The sequence below is a fragment of the Pteropus alecto genome, unplaced genomic scaffold (assembly GCF_000325575.1).
Source record: "Pteropus alecto unplaced genomic scaffold, ASM32557v1 scaffold20, whole genome shotgun sequence".
NCBI classification, from domain to species: Eukaryota; Metazoa; Chordata; class Mammalia; order Chiroptera; family Pteropodidae; genus Pteropus; species Pteropus alecto.
Genome location: NW_006436298.1, coordinates 39,585,930 through 39,607,356, shown reverse-complemented (window position 1 = coordinate 39,607,356; position 21,427 = coordinate 39,585,930). Strand labels below are relative to the sequence as shown.

Here is a 21,427-nt window from a genome sequence, read left to right as displayed (position 1 = left end):
CAAAATCTATAACAAGAAAACATGATAAATTATTTTTCATCAACATGAAAAATTTTTGCTTTCCAAAAGCTCCTATTAAGAGTATGAGGAGATGGTCAAGATGGTGAAGTAGGTAAATGCTGTGCTTGCATCCTCTCATGACCACATCAAAATTACAACTAAACTACAGAACCACCATCATTGAGAATCACCCGAAGTCTAGCTGAACAGAAGTCCTACAACTAAAGACATGCAAAAGCCGTCATGTGAAGATTGGCAGGAGGTGGTGGAAGGGGCTGCTTCCACACCTGAGTGAGGCAGTTAAAAATCGGGAGAAATACCTGACCCCTGAGGAGCAAGGGGTCCCAGCCCCACATCAGGCTCCCCAAACCAGGGTTCAGTGTCAGGAAGAGCAGTCCCCACAACTTCTGGCTGTGAAAACCTGTGAAGACTGTGGCTGAGTGAGATGGATGGCTGCTGGAGTCCTAGGCATTCCTCTTAAGGGGCCCATGCACAGACTTACTCGCTGAAGGACTCACTCACTCTGAGCTCCAGTGCTGGGGCGGTAGCTTGAAAGGCCCCAGATATATATGGGGAGGAAGTGAATTGTATAGCTTCAAGGCAAGGGATGGAGAGGCATCTTTCTCCCAGACAGAGGGCAACGTTCCTTTGTTAAGCCCTCCCCACTCCCAGCCTGCATGCACAGGTAAGAGCCACATGAATCTCCATTAACCTAACACCGTTCACTCTGCCATAGTGATTCCCTGAGACCCTGCCCCACATAACTTGCAGACCTACTCAAGACACTTCCAGTGCCTTTTCTATACAAATGGCCTGTCTTGGCTCATGCTACAAACCTTCCTAAAATCTCTGAAACGTTCACAAACCCCAAACAAGCAGCATCTGGCCTCAGCATGCCCTAGACCTCTTGGTGAGTATCCTCAAGCAGATGGCAGCCACCTGTGGATTGCTTTGTGAATCATTTCAGGTGATCTAAAATATACTATTTTGAAAGGACATGCAGACTGTTTGGGTAGGGCACAGTCTGCAGCTAAACTTGGCCTATGGTGGGGCCCCTCCGAGAAGTCCTGGGGAAGGCATGCCCAGTGGCCAGCTTCTACTAGAGCAGGAACACCACCCAGTTGCCTCTACAGACCACACATCCAAAGGGCAGACTGAACAGACACCTGAGCCCCTGCTAAAGCAAATCCTGCTCTGTAGGGTCAGCCTCTTCACAACAGCTCCTCCACTGTAGTCATGGCCAGTCCTCACAAACAATCAGCCTGAGGGGCAGTCCCTCCCACGGACATGCAAACAGCAACCAAGGCTCAAATACAACAGGAGGGCACACACAACCCATACAAGGGACACAACTGGAGCACGTGGCCCAGTGTGCCACTGGGCCCCACAGGACACCTACTGTATAAGGGCACTCTACTAAGATCGGGAGACATAGCAGCTCTACCTAATGCATAGAAATGAACACAGGGAGGCAGCGAAAATGAGAAAACAAAGAAACATGTCCCAAGTAAAAGAAAAGTGGAAAACTCCAGAAAACAAAACTCCAGAAAAAGACTAAACACAATGGAGATAAGCAATTTACCAGATGTAGACTTCAAAACGCTGGTTATAAGTATGCTCAATGGTCTCCATGAGAATTTCAACAAAGAGATAGAAAACATGAAAATAGAGATAGAAAACAAAAAATCAGTCAGAAATGAAGAATAACTGAAGTAAAGAATACATTAGAGGGAATCAGCAGTAGATCAGATGAAGCAGAAGATCGAATCAGCAATTTAGAAGATAAGGTAGCAGAAAACACCCAATCAGAACAGCGACAAGAAAAAAGAATCTAAAAAAAAAAAAGAAAATAGTTTAAGAGTCCTCTGGGACAACATCAAGTGTGCCAACACTCCCATCACAAGGGATACTAGAAGGAGAAGAGAGAGAGCAAAGAATTGAAACCCTATTTCAAAAAATAATGATGAAAAACTTCTCTAACCTGATGAAGAAAATAGATTTATAAACCCAGGAAGCCCAGAGAGTCCAACACAAGATGAATCCAAAGAGGCAACACCAAGAAATATCATAATTCAAATGCCAAAGGTTAAAGACAAAAAGAGAATCTTAAGAGCAAGAGAAGAGCAGTTATTTACCTACAAGGGAGCTCCCATATGACTGTCAGCTGATTTCTCAACAGGAACCTTGCAGGAAATTTTGGCAAAAAATATTCAAAGTGATAAAAAGCTAGGACCTACAACCAAGATTATTCTACTGAACAGAGTATTATTTAGAATCAAAGGACAGATAAAGAGCTTCCCAGACAAGAAAAAGCTAAAGGAATTCATTTCCACCAACCTAGTATTATAGGAAATGTTGCAGGGACTTCTTAAAAAAGAAAAAATAAAAAAAAATTAAAAACATGAATAATAAAATAGCAATAACTACATATCTATCAATAATTAAACATAAATAGATTAAATTCTCCAATCAAAAGATAGGGTGGCTGAATGGATAAGAAAACAAGAAGATCCTTACATATGTTACCTACAAGAGACTCACTTCAGACCGAAAGACACAGATTGAAAGTAAAGAGATGGAAAAAGATGTTTCATGAAAATACAAACAAACAAACAAAAAAGCTAGGATAGCAACACTTATACCAGACAAAATAGACTTTAAACAAAAGTTATAATAAAAGACAAGACCAGATTATCCAACTTTTAGGTATTTATCCAAAGAAACCAAAAATACTACTTCAAAGGGACATGAGAATCCATATGTTCATTGCAGCATTATTTACAACAGCCAAGATATGAAGGCTACCTGGGTGTCCATCAATGGGTGAATGGGTAAAGAAGAGGTGGCACATATATACAATGGAATGTTACTCAGCCATAAAAAAGAATGAAATCTTGCCATCTGCAACCACATGGATATTGTGCTGAGTGGAGTAAGTCAGACAGAGAAAGACAAATGCCACATGATTCTACTTACATGTGGAATCTAAAGAATAAAATAAACAAACCAAACAGAAACGATCTCATAGGCATTTTTTTTTTAAATAAAAACTGACAACCTGATTCTAAAATTTAAATCGAAATCCAAAGGATCTAAAAAAGACAAAGCAATTTTTTTGAAAAAGTTGGAGAAGCTATACTACTTAACTTCAAGATTTATTATAAAGCTACAGCAAAAAAGACGATGTGGCACTGGCAAAAGGATAAACATATAGACCCATCAATTGACTCCTAACAAAAATGCCAAGGTAAATGATGCTGGAACTAAGAGATACCTATATGGAAACAAAATGAACAACTACCCTTACCTAACACCAAACACAAAAATGAACTAAAAATGGATCATAGACCTAAATGTACATGCTAAAACCGTCAAACTTCTAGATGAAAACACAAAAGAAAATCTTTGTCATCTTGGGATAGGTAAAGATTTTAGATAGAACATTAAAAGCATGACCATTTAAAAAAATTGTAAACTGGACTTCATCAAAATTAAAATTTCTGTACTTCAAAAGTCACCATTAAGAAAAAGATAAGGTAAATGACAAACTGATAAAATATTTACAATACATATACCTGAGAAAAGACTTATATTCAAACTACATAGAGTTCGTACTACTCAATAATAATAAGACAAGAAATCTATACAAAAATGGGCAAAAATTTGAACAGATAATTCACAAAAGAATATATACATTTAAATGTCCAGTAAAGACATAAAATGATGTTCAACATCCTTATGTTCCATATCTTTACACCCATTAAGATGGCTAAAATGTAAAAGACTGGCAATACCAAGTGCTGGCCACGATACAAAGAAATTGCTAGTAAATGGAAAATTGGCAGTTTCTTACGAAGTTAAAAATACATCTATCCTACAACCCTGGCAACCCACCCCCAAGTATTACCCAAGAGAATTTAAAATATATATCCATACAATGATGTGTACATGATTATTAATGGATTTGTTCAAAATAACCCCAAACTGGAAATAGTCCAATATGCATCAACATTTTGTGAGTGAATAAGCAAATTTTGATATTTCTATATAATAAAATACTACCCTGCAAAAAAAAAAGAACAAATTACTAATACATGGGTGAACCTCAAAATCATACTCAGTGAAATAAGCCTGACAGAAAAAAATGTATATATGATTCCACTTTTATAAAATCCTAGAAAATGCAATCTATAGTGATGGAAAGCAGATTAGTGGTTTCCTGGGGCCAGGGTTAAGGGAGGAAGGGATTGTCTGCCAAGAAGCATGAAAAAGTTTTTGAGGGTGATGAAAATGCTCTGTGTGTTGATTATAGGAGTGATCTCATTGGCATACAGCTATCAAAATTCATTGAACTGTACAATTTAAAAGGATACAGATTATACTATGTAAATTAGAAATTAATAACATTATTTTAAAAAAGATAAAATATACTAAAGCCTGTATCAGAAGACTATACAGATGTAATGGGAGAACATCTTCAGCTGCCTGCTACTAATCACCTGCTTTGCCCTCCTCTAATTATTGGCAAGAACAGAAGGCTATAAGCCTCCAAGGATCAAGCCACACTATTACATGCCTTGTAGAGAAAGACTCCTCTACTGTGACATATATAAAGTATACAAAGACAACATTAAGATCTCAGAGATGACCATTATATAGTATGGTACCCATATTACACAGATGTAAATATATTATCATATACCACACAGATGCAAATAGGTAAATTTCTTGAATCAATATTGGAGTTATCCTATACCCAGGATAACCCTACCTCCAAAAAGTATACCGTACAAATCACACTGCACAGAGTAACCCGTTAGTCTCCAGAGGACATCAAAAATCCAAAAATTACTAATCCAATGCCTTTCTTTAATGTTGCTGCTACGCTAAATCATAAGAGGTACAAATGCTTTATTACAAATATCATAATTTGAGATATTTCCTAACTTATACCCTTAAGTTTAGATGCCACAAAAGTCAATCTAGTCTCACTACTAGGGTGACATGGAACTTAATTATACTCCTTGACCTGCAGATTTGGTCAAAATACCTTATCATGGTCTCCATATCCAAGTTGTAAGGTGTTGAGGGAAAACATCAATGAACATCCTTCAAACCATTTGCCACCTATGCACACCAAGAATATATGAGTTAATAGTACAAGTTTGAGGACACTGAAATGTAATGCAACTAATGCTCTCATAATTGGCAACACTCTGAAAAAGTACATCAACACTGTTTAGCAAGTGCACATCTTTAAATATCATGACAGAAAAGAGTAATTTTTCTAACAGCACAGTTCTTTGGCATTAGTAAAATCTTTATTTAATTTGTTAATGGTTCTGGTTTTAGCCAATTATTTATGAAGCAGAGAATACATTTCTGTTTTATATAAGATTGATTAAGGGTCTCTTAGAGCTAAAGCTCTTTAAATTGATTGCTGCATCAACAGCTAATGATGTCACCTTTTTTTCCCTGGAGAATTTCTGTTTCAAGTTAAAGCAATTCTCTCTATATTTCTACTTTTAAAGAGGAAAAAAATGTTAATGATTGAATCTAGCAAAACTCAAGTCTTGAAATAGATGAACCACAAAAAGGCTTAAAGCACAACCAAACGAAAGCACAAAAAAACTAGAAAATGGAAAACATAAGTCACACCCTCCTCTCTTCACTGCTCTTTTCTCCAATAAATACAAATATCTCTTTTTATAAGAAAACCTAATAGACTGAACTTTAAATGGCACAATTTGTAAAGCATAGATATTGTGCATTTATTCATTCGACAACCATTTATTGAGAACCCACTATCTCCCATGGGCCATTTAAAGTAATAAAAACACAGTAGTGAACAAAACAGACAAAAATTCCTGCCCTTGTAGAGCTTATAGTTTAGTAGTAGAGACAAACAATAATAATAATAAATAAATAAATAAAATATAAAATACATAATGGGCCAGATAATAAATGTTATGGAGAAAAGTTAAGAAAGTATTACAGAGGTGGGGACATGCCTCATTGTGATAATCAGGGCAGGACTCATTGATCAATGAACAAAAAGCTGAAGAAGATAAGGAAGCCAGCCATATTAAAATCCAAACGACTTTCTGAGGTAAAGAGATTAGAGGTGTACAAACTGAGCTAGGTAGAGGATGCTAACAGGTAAAGGTCAAGAAGATAGGTAGTGGGCCCAGAGGGACTACAGATCATGTAGGGCTTTAAAGACAATTGTAAGAACTGTGATTTCTACTGTAAGCTACATTGAAAGCCTTAGGTTGATTTGGAGCAGAGAAGGGATAGAATAAGATTAAAAATTTAAAAGAATCACTTTTAGAGTTCCTAATCTGGTATTGCAAATAAAAATTATAACCTAGACAAATATTTAAAAAACAATCATTTGAAGGCATTGGAGAATGACTAAATTCTCCAGGAAAGGAATTTGACTTGTAAAAAAAAAAAAGGAACCTACTCAAGGCAAGAGATTCATACTTATATGGCTTTTCCCATTCCGTACAGCATAGGGTGGTTAAAATTCTTCAATAGAAAGCTTCGAATTTGGCTTAAGGGGTCAGCAATCCCATTCCTAGATATTTACCCAAGGGCAATAAAAACATATGTTCACAAAAAGACTTGTACACAAATGTTCATAGCAGTCTTATTCATAATCACCAGAAACGGAAACAACACAAATGTCCATAAACAGGAATATGGATAGTGATATTTTCATACAATGGAATACCACTTAGCAACAAAACAATTACTAATACAAAGAACAACATAATGAATCCAAAAAAAAACACGCTGAGAGATATTAGCCAGACACATTTATTTGAGTCCATTTATATTAAGTCTAAGAACAGACAATACCAATCAATCTATGGTGATGGAAAGTGAGAGTGGAGGGAACTGAAACTAAGCACTTTTTAGGTCATGAAAATTTTCTCTTATTTTGTTATGGATAATAATTATATGGGTATTTATTCTAAAATTCATCAAACTGAACACTAAATCTCTGCATTTACCACAGGTAAAATATATTTCAATAAAAAGTAGTAAATAAATATAGCAGCATTTAAACCTCACAAACATTTATACTCAGTTAATTCCAGCACATGGAAAAACTTTCTTTTCCTTAGGGTCTCAGAGAAAAGATATATATCGATAATATTTGATAATTTGATATATCGATAATATTCTACATTTAGTTTAGTAGAAATATGTGTAAAGACACTCTAAACAGAATTCTAGTAGTAAAATTAAACATAGTATTCAAGTTCGGTCTGAAAAGGGTTTCATAATTTAATAAATGACATGACCATATGGGCATCATAGCAAAAATCAAACAGAAAACCCTTTTAGAAGGACACTGTTGACATAGTCAACACTGATGAAAGAGAGAATACAAGTTCTAATATGTGGTAGTGACATTTCAGTCTCAAGTCTCCAAAGAGATTAAGATAAAATATATTTTTTTTAAAAAGTGAGATGGGATAAAAATTTTAAATCCCTTCAATCATATCCCGCAAAAAGCTATCACTAAAATTAATTTTTCAACCTGCCTCTCAATGATCAGATCTAAATAATAAAAGATATGTTTTTTAAAATTGAATTAAAAATAAGTACCTTTTAATTTTTAACTTATTATTTAATTGAATACAACTCTTTGAATTTAGAATTATTACCCACAGATGTTCCACTGCACACACCACACAGATAGTTCATGAGTGAGCCTCTAAATTTCTACCAAACAGTCAGGCATTGTAAATAGACCTTTTGTTCATTATATAATAAGTCACTGTCATATATTTTGTTAAAAATTTAAATGACATGATCTATGTTCACACATGGCTATTTTAGTCACCATAACCTAAATAGTTATCAGGGCAAAAAGGAAGATGACATTACAGCTGCCAGAGGTAGCATGATATAAAAGGAACGAGGCTTAAGAGAGAGACTTGATTTCCATCTCAGCTTCACCATGGACTACTGGGTTAAGATGGAAAAGTTACACTTCCTAAAGTTTTATTTCCTTCCTTTTCAAAGATATAAAACATATACACACACAACTATGTAAATCACCCTTTATATTGCCTGACAAAAAAAATTTGCAGGTAACATCTAAGTGGTAGCACAGTATAATGGCTTAGGAGTGTGACTACGTGTGTCAAATCCCATCTCTGCCACTTACTTAGCTGCATGACCATAGACTAATTATTTAATCTCTTGAAGTCTCGATTTTATTTTAAATATAAACTAGAACTATTACTGGGTTTTATAAGATATAAAGCAATTAGTAGAGCAGCTGGTCAAAAATAAATAAAAGAAATGTTAGCTATTATTATATTATCTTAATTAAGCATTAAAGGCATTAAAATAATGAATTAGCTATTCTCTCATATTGTGTAAATTGGCAAAAAATTTCTAGCATTCTCTTGGGGCCAATTTGCAATTAATTATGTTCTTCCACCTTCCTTTTTGCACATTTTATATGACATCTGATTAAACCACTTCTTAAACAGAAGTTAATGTAATGCAACATAATATGGGAAAGAAGTATTACTTTTAAAAAAGAAACTATCATCCAGAAGATACTGAAAAGTGACTTACTATTGAGAGCATAAAAAGAAATATTTTTAACTGTACAGATATATTGTACTTGTATAAATGCAAGAAAAAATGGACCCTATAAAATAGAAAAAAATTATAAATAGAGAACAGGCAATATCAAAAGGCAAGTGGAGATTTTTTTCAATGAAGATAGTTGAAAGAAGAAAGAATTTCATGGACATAAAATGGAAAACTTAAAATCTATACAGGATGTAGGAAAAAGTAGAAATTGAAATGAAAATGAAGCAGTGATGAGAAGGTCACTTGAGAGCTCTGAGAAGGAAGGAAGGAAGGAAGGAAGGAAGGAAGGAAGGAAGGAAGGAAGGAGAAGGGAGGGAGGGAGGGAGGGAAAAGAACAGCAATAAAAAGGAATTTTCTAAAAACCTACATTTAACAATGATGAGAGACTGCTTTCTCTCTAAAACTGAGAACAAGGAAGGATGTTTCAAACTTACCACTCTTATTCAATATCAGGTCCTAGTAAGTGCAGTAAGGCAAGAAAAACAAGTAAAAGCTGAAAAGACTGTAAAGGAAGAAATAACACTATCTCTTCATGGACATCATAAATGTCTACAAAGAAAATAACAAGGAATCCACACAGAAAAAAATGCTATAATTAGTGAGTTTATGGAGGTCACAGAATACAAGATCAATATACAAAAATCAATTGTGTTTCTATCTACTAGCGATAAATTAGAAACCAACATTTTAAAAACAGTACCATTTATAACTCCAAAATAAACTAAATATTTAGATAACAATCTAACAAAATACGTGCAGTATCTGTATGTTAAAGAATGAAAAATAATGACATAAGAAATCAAAGAGGACATACACAAATGGGAGAGATATACTCAATACTGTTAAGAAGTCATTTCTCTACGAAGTGATCTATAAATTAAATATAATCTCAAAATCTCAGCAAGATTTTTTATAACTTCTATGGTTTTCAAACTTCTATGAAAAGGAAAAAAATAAATAAAAACTAGAATAACCAAAACAACAACAAAAAAGTACAGAGCAGACTCACACTACCTGATTTTAAGACTTACTACAAAGCTTACAAAGCTACGTAATTAAGATGGTGTGATATTGGCATAAAGACAGACAAATAGATCAATGGAACCAAATAGAGAGAGTCCAGAAAAAGACCTAACTAAAAGACTTACGTCAAATGATTTTTGACAAAGGGGCAAAGGCAACTCAGTGACAAAATCATGTTATCAACAAAGTAAGCAGGAACAAATGAACATCCATATGCAGAAAAAAAGAACTTCAATCTGTACCTTATGCCTTATACCTCAAACCTAAATGTAAAACATAAAACGATAAAACACTCAGGAAAAAAAGAGAAAATCTTTGTGACATTACATTAGACTACAAATTCTTAAATACAAAACCAAAAGCAGGACCAATAAAAGAAAAAAAACTGACATATCAAACTTCGGCAGAATTAAAGCTTTTGCTCTACAAAAGACACTGTTAAGAAACCGAAAAGAAAGCTATAGACTAGGAGCAAACATCTGCAAATCACATATCTGACAAAGGACTTATACCTAGATTATATAAAGAACACACACACACACACACACACACACACACACAGAACTCACAAACTCAATTAAAAAAACAAACACCCTACACACATTGTAACAACCAAAAAAAAAAAAACCATGCATTTCCATATGCTAGTATTTATACTTGTAATTGTCCTTTATATTATTATAATGAGACTTTTACCTGTCATAATGTGCAAATATAGGCCAAAGACTTGGACACGTCACCAAAGAAGATATATGAATGGCAAGTAAGTACACAAAAAGATCAACATAACTTTAATTAGAGAACTGCAAATCAAACACAAGCTACCACTAGAAGCCTAACAGAATGACTTTCATGAAAACAACTGTCAATAACAAGTTCTAACAAGGATTTGGATCTACTGGAACTCAAAATGCTGGTGAAATGCAAAATAATACCAATCCTTTACAAATTCTTTCAGAAAATAGAAAAGGAGGTGGGGGGCACTTTCCAACTCATTTAATAAGGCCAATATTACTCTGATATCACCAAAGACATCACAAGAAAACTATAGGCCAACATTCCTCATGAATATAGATGAAAAAACATTTAACAAATCATTAGGAAATCAAATACAGCAACACATAAAAAGGATTAGACACCATGACCAAGTGAGATTTAACCCATGTATGAAAAGTTAGTTGAAAATCTGAAAATCAATTATTTAATACAACATACTAACAGAAAAAAGGGAATAATCCATATAATCATCTAACCTCCATTAAGTGACTAAAGGTAACTAAAGAGCTTTGTGACGTTACTTTATATTTTTCCCAAAGTGTTCATTTTGTTCACTATTTGTTACAGAACAAATATTGACTACCTATTGCATGCAAGTCACTCTGCTAGGCACTAATAGAGACATACAAAAACAAATAATTATGTGATTTGGTAAAATCATGGTAAGTCTTATACATAAGCACACAGTTAAAAAAATAACCCACTCTGTCCAAGGCCTCAAGGGGGCGGAAAAAAAGACCATCTCATTCCTATCCTTAAGTTATAGAGGCATATTTTAAATTGCAAGTTAAAACTAAATCACATTGTGGTAGTAAATTTATATGGAAATGATTTTTATAGGAATATTGTATACATACTTAGTTTTGCCTGACTCTTCCTCTCTAGAGAATATTATCACCTTAAAAACTCTTTAGCTATATTAATCTATGCCATACATTACTAAAAAATAGCTTTGGTGTAACACATTTTATACCTTATGGGGAGCAAGAATCCTCTGCCTGAATTTTTCAACTGTTTCTTGACCCAGAGAAGACCAAGCACTGACAAATGCTTCTGCTTTGTCTTGTCTAAGATGAACGTTCTCTAACTGCTGCTGCAAAGCTGCTGGCTTCACGTTGTGATATACTGCCTATTGAAGAGAAAAAAAATTTACATATATCTCTAATATTCAGAGTTCTAATATTCTTGATCTATAAACAAACAAAATTATTTTTAAATGATTTAAATCACGAGAATATTTTATATTTCTATTGCAGAAATGTTTTATTATTTTACAAATAATACACCATTCCAAGGTCTGAAAGATTTAGAATTAAACGGCCTAAATTATTCAGGCTAAACTTTTTCAGTTTTGCCTGTGGTTTAAGTAACCCTAAATCCACCTAACAGAAAAATTTCTTGGCTTTAGCTATGTAAATGGTACCTAATTAAAATTTCATTTTCTTATTTCATTTAATTATTTCAAAGAAGTATACAACAGTTTTGTTTCCCAACTAACAAAATTTTTCCAAGAAGCACTTTTCCAAAACTACTTTCCTTCTACCATCTTCCTAAGTAATATATAATTAAAAGTCATAAAATTTTTAACAGTGCTATCTGTTCTATTTCTTACATTACTCTGGAACAACCTTCTCATAAACCCCATGATGCTCTGTCCTATCCCATTCCCCTTTTCTTCTGCTGAAAGTCCACTGAGGCTAGTCATCTTTATGACCTGTAATTTGTGTAAGGCCATATGTACTAGATGCCTAGCAGCTTGTCATTTTAACAGTATTGTTCACTAGAATGCTCGTGAAACTAAAATATTATTTAAAATTTTATTTTACAAGTATTCTACTTAACTAACCAACAGGAATTTAGCAGGCATCTATTTTAAGCCCAGCAATATGCAATGTTTATAGAAGATGCACGCACACACAAAAAAGATGCTGGCTGCTAGTGAAGAAGACATAACTGACAAACCATGAAATAACGAAAGATTAACAATGTGCTCTACCATGATGAGTCAAGGATAAAAGGAATCCAAACAAGGGGAAGACTGCAAGTATAAGGGGTCACAGCTGCAATGGCAGAAGATTTGACTTACCGGGAACTTATTCAATGAACTGAATTTAGATGAAAAGAGGGATGCGGAAAGGCAGCTCAGTAGGAAGAAATAGTATGACATAAGGTCATTTGACAAGTACTTCCCTTCTAAATGTTTTATCATCTTAGTCAAACAAATCCCCCAAAATTAGTTAATAAAATTTTTAAATAAAGTTTTCATCTTTCCAAATTATTATACCAAGTAACAATGAATTAAAATTGTTTGTAACTGTCTCAAGTCAATAAAGTCTTGATTCATGTCATCAAATACCTTACTCATGTTACTCAATATTAAGATTGTTTGGTAGAAAGCAAAACTGGGGGAGGGGGAATCATACATTCAAATATTTTTTTTTACTACATCGAAATTTTTGATTAAAATATGTTCACAGCTTCCATCATACTTTTTAAAAAACATAAAATGTTATAGAGGTCACACCACTACAAACATGCAGTAAACAAACCATGGTTGAGAAATTGGGGGCAATAAAAATACCTGTTCTAAAATGAATGATATTGTTTCAAGAACTAGATGAAGATCTTGTTTCTCTAGAGAAAATGCAGCTTGAAGTTTTTCTTCCTCTTCTTCACTGAAACTATTCTCAGCCTACAACACATAAAACAATCTATTAGCGCACATTCGGATATTCAAAACTCAGATACTTGACAGAATATTCATTTATATACAGAATGAGAACTTGAAAGAAAAAGTGAATCAATGGTGAAAGAAGCTGATTTGTTTGTAAATTTCCATATCTCAAAATCACAGTACAGTTCAATAACTAGAACTTATCAAATGAGGTTCATTTTTAAAAAACAGTATTTTAAGTTCTATGATTTATAGGAGGTGAAAAATAACAGTAAATACCGTAACAAATGGACATTTAGGAAAAAAACTTGAAGGTTAAACCTCAAAATGTTAACAATAATTAATAGTAATTTCTATCCTCACTCATTCAAAAATATTGACTGAGTATCTATTTTGTGTTACATAGATAGTTAATGTCCTCAGGTATACTGTGGTTAAAAAGACACAAAAACAAATAATTATTCAAATAATATCCATTTTGATGAGTTCTGCAAAAGTATCAGATATTATAGGAGTATATGTAAATCAAGAAATTGTCTTTTTTATAATTTCAATATTTTCCAAAACTTAAACTTTACACAATTACTTTTATAAGCAATATATGATAGAAAGGAGATAGCCCCTGAGTATAACCTCTGGCTAGTCTCCCTTCTTTCATTTCCAAAATAATCTTCTTGATCTAAAGATACTGATTTATCAGGTATGAAAAATGTATACAGAAAAATGTAAGACAGCTTTTAAATAAAATACTTTACGCACACATACTAAAAACAACATTCTCTGCTGCTGCCTCTCCCCAACAACAATATGAGAGAAGTTTCAGAAGTCCCATGAGTCCCTGCCTTGACAGGTTAGGATGATGTACAACTACACAGTTATTCAACTGAAGCCACATTAGAACTCAAACTGGCACATTTTTAGTTTTTTGGAGACTAGTCACGAGAACTCCCAGAGAGCTTTCTTTTTTATGTCTGAGAAAAGCATGAACCCATTTGGCCAAAATGCCAATTACTTACCTGAAGAGTGATGTTTTGAATTGAAAATTCCAGATTTCCTATGATTACCATATATTTTCTTGATATAATGAGCTACAGTACCAGATTTTATCAATATAAGAAATATAACAGCATTACTTATGCATAATTACTGCACCATATATTGCATTTAATTCAATGGTTATTTACAATTTAACTTTCAAGTTGGTCAATCTGATTCCTTTTAATATACACCAAAATATGATGTTTTTTTAAAAAAATTTTTTTAAATGAGCATGTAGAAAAATAAACTTCGGTGTCCCCAAATATGAACAAGGAAGTGAGATTTAAAAGAGAGAGAGAGAGAGAGCAACAAAAGGAATATTCTCAAGATCTTCAAGGACAATATATTAATAAAGTGGTTGGGGGTGAAGGGAGACAAGCAGATATTTATATCCCTCCATCCACCAGGACATCAGGCATGCACACTTAAAATAAAGAGGAGTTTAAAATGAGTGAGCAGAACAGCATATGGAGAATACAGCTATAAAACAAAATTTCAAACACATATTCAATACATCTTGCTACAAAAATGACCGTGGGTAGATAAATATTAAATGTAAGTTCCTCTATTTGCTTTTGAAGAGCAGTAGTTTAACTTCTTTCTATCTACCAACAGCAACCCACACACACCTGGGAAATTAAAGAGAAGGTAAAAGAGATATAGTCTTTCTTATCCTCTCAATGGGAGAAAATTAAGGCCCATGTTTATAAAGTTCTACAGAGTAAGGATCCAAGAAAATTAAATTTTAAAATGGAAATTAGTATGGTAATTTTTTCTATATTAAAAGAACTTATGCTACAAACCTATATACACAGGCAGAAAGGAAGAATAACACTTAGAAAGAATAAGGTAGTACTAATATGGATTGATGTGGAAAGATCATTGATAAAAGTGAGTGAAAAGGTACATAAGGCAAATATACAGTATGATACCACTTATAAAAACACATAGACAAATGACACATTTCTATGTGTATACATATGTGTGTGCACATCTGTATTTATTAATACATGGAAAAAGATGTGGAAAGATAAAAACTGAATCAATAACAAGTCTACCTCTAGAAAGGTGTGATGGTTTTATTCTGCAAATTCTTTAACTCCTCCCTTCAAAACATAGAGCCTATTTTCCTTTCCCTTGAATGTGAGCCAAATCTAGTGACTTACTTCAAACAAGTAGAACGCAGTGAAAACGAAGCTATGCGACATCCAAGGCTCAGTCATAAATAAGACAGCAACTTCTTTGCTAGGATCATTTTCTCTGGAAGAAGCCAACCTCCATGTCCAGAGGAAAGGCCTGTGTGGCAAAGAACCAAGGCCTCCCACCAACTGCTGCCCCCAGCTGGCCATACTGGAAGGAAATGCTCCAGCCCCAGTCAAACCTTTAAGTGACAGCAGCCCCACCAACAGCTAACAGCAACCTCATGTGAAACCCCAGGCCAGAATCACCCAGCCAAGCCACTCCTAAATTCTTGACCTAGAAGAACTGTGAGACATGTTTATTGTCGTTTTAAGCTGCTAAATTTGGGGGTAATTTGTAATTCAGCAATAGATAACTAATACAGGAGAGAATTAAGATGTAGGGGGGACAAGAGTTAACCAAGGGGGCATTTCAGTTTGTCCACACTGTTTAAATTTTTTAAAACAAAAACTTATTCATAAGTTATTTGTGAACTTTAAAATGTTATTAAAATGCTTAATTAAGCGCTCTAAATAGTTTGACCTTTAAGGGCACCAAAAAGGCAAATTAAAAATTCATTCTTCCAACTTTTTTTTTCAAAGAAGTCATTTTTCTTAACATGCATGATGAGAGAACAAATCTCAGTTCCACGTATGGTTAGAATCAGGTCATATCCTTCAGAAAATTATAGAAGTCTTCTACTCTAAGACGATAGTATATTATCTAAATAATTATGAAGATAATTAAGTTTTTAAAACTTAGAGACAGAGAGGATTATGGTCCAGAGTCCAAGCTCTGATTCACATACAGTCATACACACACACAAACACCACAATAGAAGAACACACGCTACTAGTACTCTGCATACATCATAACTTAAAGTGTGTATGTAGATACATAATTCTCACACAATAAACAAATTTTAAAGGATCCTCCCACTTTATATTAAATACAAAATAAATGCATCTTTGGAGATAAGCTACCTTTTTCTTTTTTGTCCATATGTGGGACAATTCTTCTTTGTGCAGAACTGCCCTGCACGTGTAAGACATTTAAAGTCTCAAGGCATTACATGCCTATAGCACCCTCTACACACTGTAACAACCAACAAAAAATCCTTAGGTATTTCTATATGCTGGGGTTTGTATCTATGATCGTCCTTTATGTTACTATAATGAAACTTTTCTGTCATAATGAGAAAATATAGTGGTACATATAAATGAATATATCAAATAAATGAACTTTTAAACTTTTAAAAGAAATATTTCCAAAATGTATGGTATCCATTCTAGAATTTTTTAAATGAAGTATATTGGATTAAACTAATTTCTTGTGATGACTCAGGTCATAATTACAAGCACCAAAGTTCTGGGCTGAAATATCTTGAAGAACTCCTAAGATATATTGATGATTTCTTACTTCAGGAAAAAAAAACAAAAACAAAAAAACAAAAAAACCTCAGATGTCTGTGCTTTTATATTTCTTCTGTATGAGTTTCATAATTCTTCCATTCCATTCCATGATCAGGAGTCAATTCTTGAAACTGCCTGAGTGCCTCATCATAGCAGCACCTTCGTCCCCCACTTTGCTGTTTCTAGTCTGCCATGGCCAGGAACACAGATAGCTGATCTCTCAGAACTAGACCTACAGCATGGTTATATTAATAGCTTTTGTGTGCAGGCCTAAAAGTCTTTCCTATGTAGCAAAGTATATGAGTTGTTTTAATTGCATGAGCTGTGATGGTTATTTTTGATACTCGGAAGCTGCCAATGTTTATTTCTAAGTTCCCAGCTATGGTAGTTAATCTGATTTGTCTCAGTATTTCCCAATGTAGACTCTATTAGCATGTTGGATGGGACAATTGTTTGTACAAGACCGTCCCGCACTGTGCAAGACATTTTTAAAGTTCCTGGGCATTAAATGCCAGTAGCACCTTCCACACATTGTAGCAATCTCCAAAATTGACATGTATTTCTATATGCTAGAACAGACCAGGAAGATGGTTAATTCAAAGAGGGCTCCCAGACCCATACTTAGGCATGCCCATATTTTATACTAAGCTTAGTTTCCCCACGTTTATTCCTACTAGGGATTCCAAGGAATCAGTTTGGACAAAAATAGATATCCTCTGCCTATAAGCAAATTAAACTTGGTAAAATCAAAGTGCCAAGCTGATAACATTTAGAATAGCAACCAAATTCCTAACCCTCTTCACCAATCCACCTGCATCAAGTTTCACTGTTCCAATGGCTCTGCTTGTCTCGAGGCAAAGGCCAACTTGACAGACCAAGAGTACATAAAAGAAAGCTGGTAGATCCTGAAGGTCACTGCAAACTTTATTTGATAAGAGCTTTTATCACAATAGGAGCACCTCTGGAAGAACACTTCCTGAAACTGTTCAGGAAAAGAAAATTGTACCTTTCCATACTTTCTTTCATAGCGAGCAAATATTCACATATGTATGTTTCTGTCTTCAGCTCCTTCAGCTCTCAACAACCACTTCTTATCCCTACTGCCTGCCCTACCTCATAGCATTCAAGCATCTCTGTGGAATGCTTTAGCCACTCAGGTACTCTAAAATAGATATTAACTTATTCTCAACTCCAGAGATGACTAAAAGGGTCAAAGACAAACCACACATCACATTTCTCTACAAATGTTCCAGAGTCCTTCAGCATGAAGAATAAAAGATGTATGAGTTTTTTGTCCCATATTGTTTTATATGTTCAGAAGGCAGCCACCAACCAGCTCAGGAAATCAAAGCAGAACATCTGTATAAATTGCCTGTATCATTTAGTTTTAAGATGATTTATATACTATTTTGTACTCTTTTCTGAGGTTTACTGTAATGGGTTAAAAGAATGGATTCTGGAACCAGACTGCCTTATGAGCTAACTGTGTGACCTTGGGCGAATTACTTAACTAGTCTCTATCTCAGTTTTTTTCAGGAATAAAATAAGGATGATGGTAGTACCTACTTCCTAAAGCTGCTGTAAGGATTGGATGAGTTGATAATACAAAGCCATTAGAATGATAGTAGTCACAGAGGGAATGATGTAACCGTATATAGCAAACAACATAAAATGTAGCTGGTATTGTTATTGTTACTGTTACTGTTCTTCCTGTCTCCACCTACATCACAAATTTCTTACAGGCAGGAATTTAGAAGACCTATTTTTTGTGTGTGTTTCCTATGGCAAAGAAAAGAATTAACTCCAAGAATTGTTATTGCATGCTAATTGTGTAAGAATAAATATATTAGGTACAGGAAATATAATGATAAGACATGATATTCAAGGTATTCAAGGTCAGAGAAAGACCTTGTAATCATGAAGCAAATATTTACGATGAGGTACTAAAGTGAAGTGAGAATGCACTAAGTTTTAGAAGCACAGAAGGGAGAACAATGAACTACTGAGAGTGAGATTTAAAGTCCTTGAAAGATGAATACTAGTTTATTCAGTAAAGGAAAAAAGTTCATGGTATGTTCTGGTAAAAGAGCACAGTCCAGTGTTACTGGAGGAGTAGCAAAGTGGCACGAATATAGGTTGTGGCCATATTGTAATGTTATTATAATATAATGTGAAGGATTTTGAACTTTTCCCCATGGGGCAATGGAAAGTCACTGATGGCTTTGATATGACCAGTTCTTTGTTGTTGTTTTTTTTAGAAAAAAAATATTTAGAAAGATAAATGAAACAGAATTATGAAGAAGCAATAGGAAGGGAGAAGAGGCCTCGAGATATTATTTTGAAGGTAATTATTGTAGTCCAAAGGAGAGATAATAAGAATCTGAACTAGGACTATGAGGAGAACCTGGATTTGGGAGACACCTCAGAGGCAAAAGGGCTTTGGGGCTGTCTCCTGACCAGGAAAAAAGAAAGGAAAGAGTCCCAGTTCTTTTTTAATGGTGATGCCTGGCACCAAGCAGAGCGATTAGTGGGTGCTCCATAAACATGCGTTGGATGGAATTAAATTTTTATAACCTGATGAAAAAGTTAACTTAGATTGGTGACCAGGCAGTGAATCACTAAACATTAATACATCCAAAATAACCACACCCTTGAAATAAAAGTGAAAGATAAAATGACAGATTAAATACTGATTGATAGCAAGACCATGGAATTATTTTTAAGAGGAAGAATGAACTCATAAAATCAAAATTTTTCCAAAGCATGTTCCACAGAACCTTAGTCCCAAAATATATACCATGATAAAACAGTTGCAAGGTCAAACACATTTAGAAAATTTTGCACACCACATTCACCTTTAAATATTTACTATAAACAGTACCATATAATATACTCTGAAAAGTTCCCCAATAAAAAAAAAAATTAACTTCAATGAAGACAGAGTTTCCCAAACTTTTCACCATGGGACATTATCAAATTTTCTAGAAACCCAGTATTCTCAAAGACACATTGGAGCACAATATACCTTGCAAAAAAAGTTTTTAAAGTAGAAAATGAGTTTCAGTGGAATCACAATTAAGTATAAGCTATAGAAATGCAAAAGTACAAACCTTCAGGTGAAGTTTTTGAAGAATCCGGGTGAGCAATCGTGGAAATCTTCCTATATCTATTGCATTTATCAGCGACACTGCTTTTTTCATGCTAAATTATTAAAACAAAGTTTTAAAGTGAGTTTTCAAGTGGAACTGTACTTGTTCTAAGTACAGTTGTCTACAACTTCAGTTTATAATTTCATTTCGACACCTCTGATTGCTACAAGGAAGTCTCAGTGAAATAAAGAAAACATGATTGCCAACGAAGAAAGCTAGGCATTTCCAGAAAGATGGCCCTGAAAAGCACATCTGTTGAAAAGGTTCATTTGGCAAATTTTCTCTTTCTTTGGGCAAGGCAAACTACTAGGGCAAGCGTACACTCTGTGAGGAATGGCATTAATTTAGCAGGCGGTGTTAAAGTAATCACTTAATCCAAAATGGAACTCGGAAAAGGGGGAGGAGGGAAATGGCTTTTCACCAAAAATATAAAGAATGTTGAATGGCAGATAATAGAATTTAAAAAAAAAATACTACATATAAAATGATTTGGGGTCACTAAGTACACAGTTGTTTAAAACTCTGCTTCAATTTTAATAATCAACTTTATATGATAAGAACGATTCTACTGAATCATATTTTTTATGTTTTACTGATGTGATGTGTGTTATCCAGCACACGGGTGTGAGGAAAGGAACTAGCTGTCAGAACTCAAGGAATCCAGGAAAAAGGAAAAACTTTAAAATGACAACTCGCTTCTTTAAGATTCCCGCCCAATCCAGGCACGAAAAAGTTATTTTCCAATTTCCATTATTTGCCTGTATACTTCAGCCCTTTTCTCACATCCACACACCATTAATTATTTTTAATTAAATAGAGTCGTTTTTACTTAAATAATTTTATTTTAAAAGGAAACTTTATATTACCACCATGGACAGCGGACCTTATCTAACATAGGTGGAAATTAACTAAAAATAAATAGAATGAAAACAAAAACAATGTTACCAGATTCTAACTACATAATGTTACCAACCCAAAATTCCTGGCCTGAGGTCTAGTCTACCTTGCTTGAAAAGGGATATTGACACGTATTAAGTATTATATTAAAGACGGTGCAGCACCAATGGGAGTCTCTCTCATAATCAAGTTTGAAAGAATTGAAAACGGAAACGGAACACCCTTCCACTTGATTCGGCACTACTCCAGGCAGGCCTGGGTGCTTCTGACACTACACTCCGGGAACAGGGACAGAGACCACACACTGTCGAACCGACCTCAGCTGCCAGGCGCACTGTGACCCCACGCAGGTGAAGCACAGTGGAGGTGGAGGCGCCCACAGTCCCGTGCACCCCAGCGGGGTCCGCACTGCGACTCCGGGAGCCCCGCGCCCACTCTGCCGAGCCGGGCCCCGCGTCAGCGCCACGGCGACAGACACGGGGCATCCTTGCGCCGGCCCCGTCCCCGACAACGCGCGAGCAGCCACCGCCAGTGCCCGACCCGGCGGCTACCTGGGGCTCTCGCGCAGGATCAGTGTCGCGGACGCCGCCATCCTCGAAGCTCCCTCGCCCGGCCGCAACCTGTCAGCTGCTCCGAGCTCAACCAATGGCGGC

The 21,427-nt window shown here is 34.9% G+C and overlaps 1 protein-coding gene across 5 annotated transcripts in view; it reads right to left on the bottom strand.

The window, feature by feature from the left end:
- COMMD10 (COMM domain containing 10) overlaps positions 1–21,421 on the bottom strand; it is a 150,295-nt gene extending 128,874 nt beyond the window's left edge. For 4 of the 5 annotated variants that reach the window (XM_025047849.1, XM_025047853.1, XM_025047851.1 and 1 more), the window contains exons 1-4: positions 21,326–21,421; positions 19,839–19,929; positions 13,007–13,117; positions 11,399–11,554 (exon numbers count right to left, since the gene is read on the bottom strand). In XM_025047849.1, coding sequence (XP_024903617.1) covers positions 11,399–11,554; positions 13,007–13,117; positions 19,839–19,929; positions 21,326–21,366 — 399 coding nt within the window. In that variant the 5' untranslated portion in view covers positions 21,367–21,421. Of the gene's footprint in view, positions 1–11,398; positions 11,555–13,006; positions 13,118–19,838; positions 19,930–21,091; positions 21,242–21,325 lie in introns of those variants that run through there. The other variant, XM_025047850.1, reaches the window with a different exon arrangement.
- Positions 21,422–21,427: the final 6 nt, after the last annotated feature.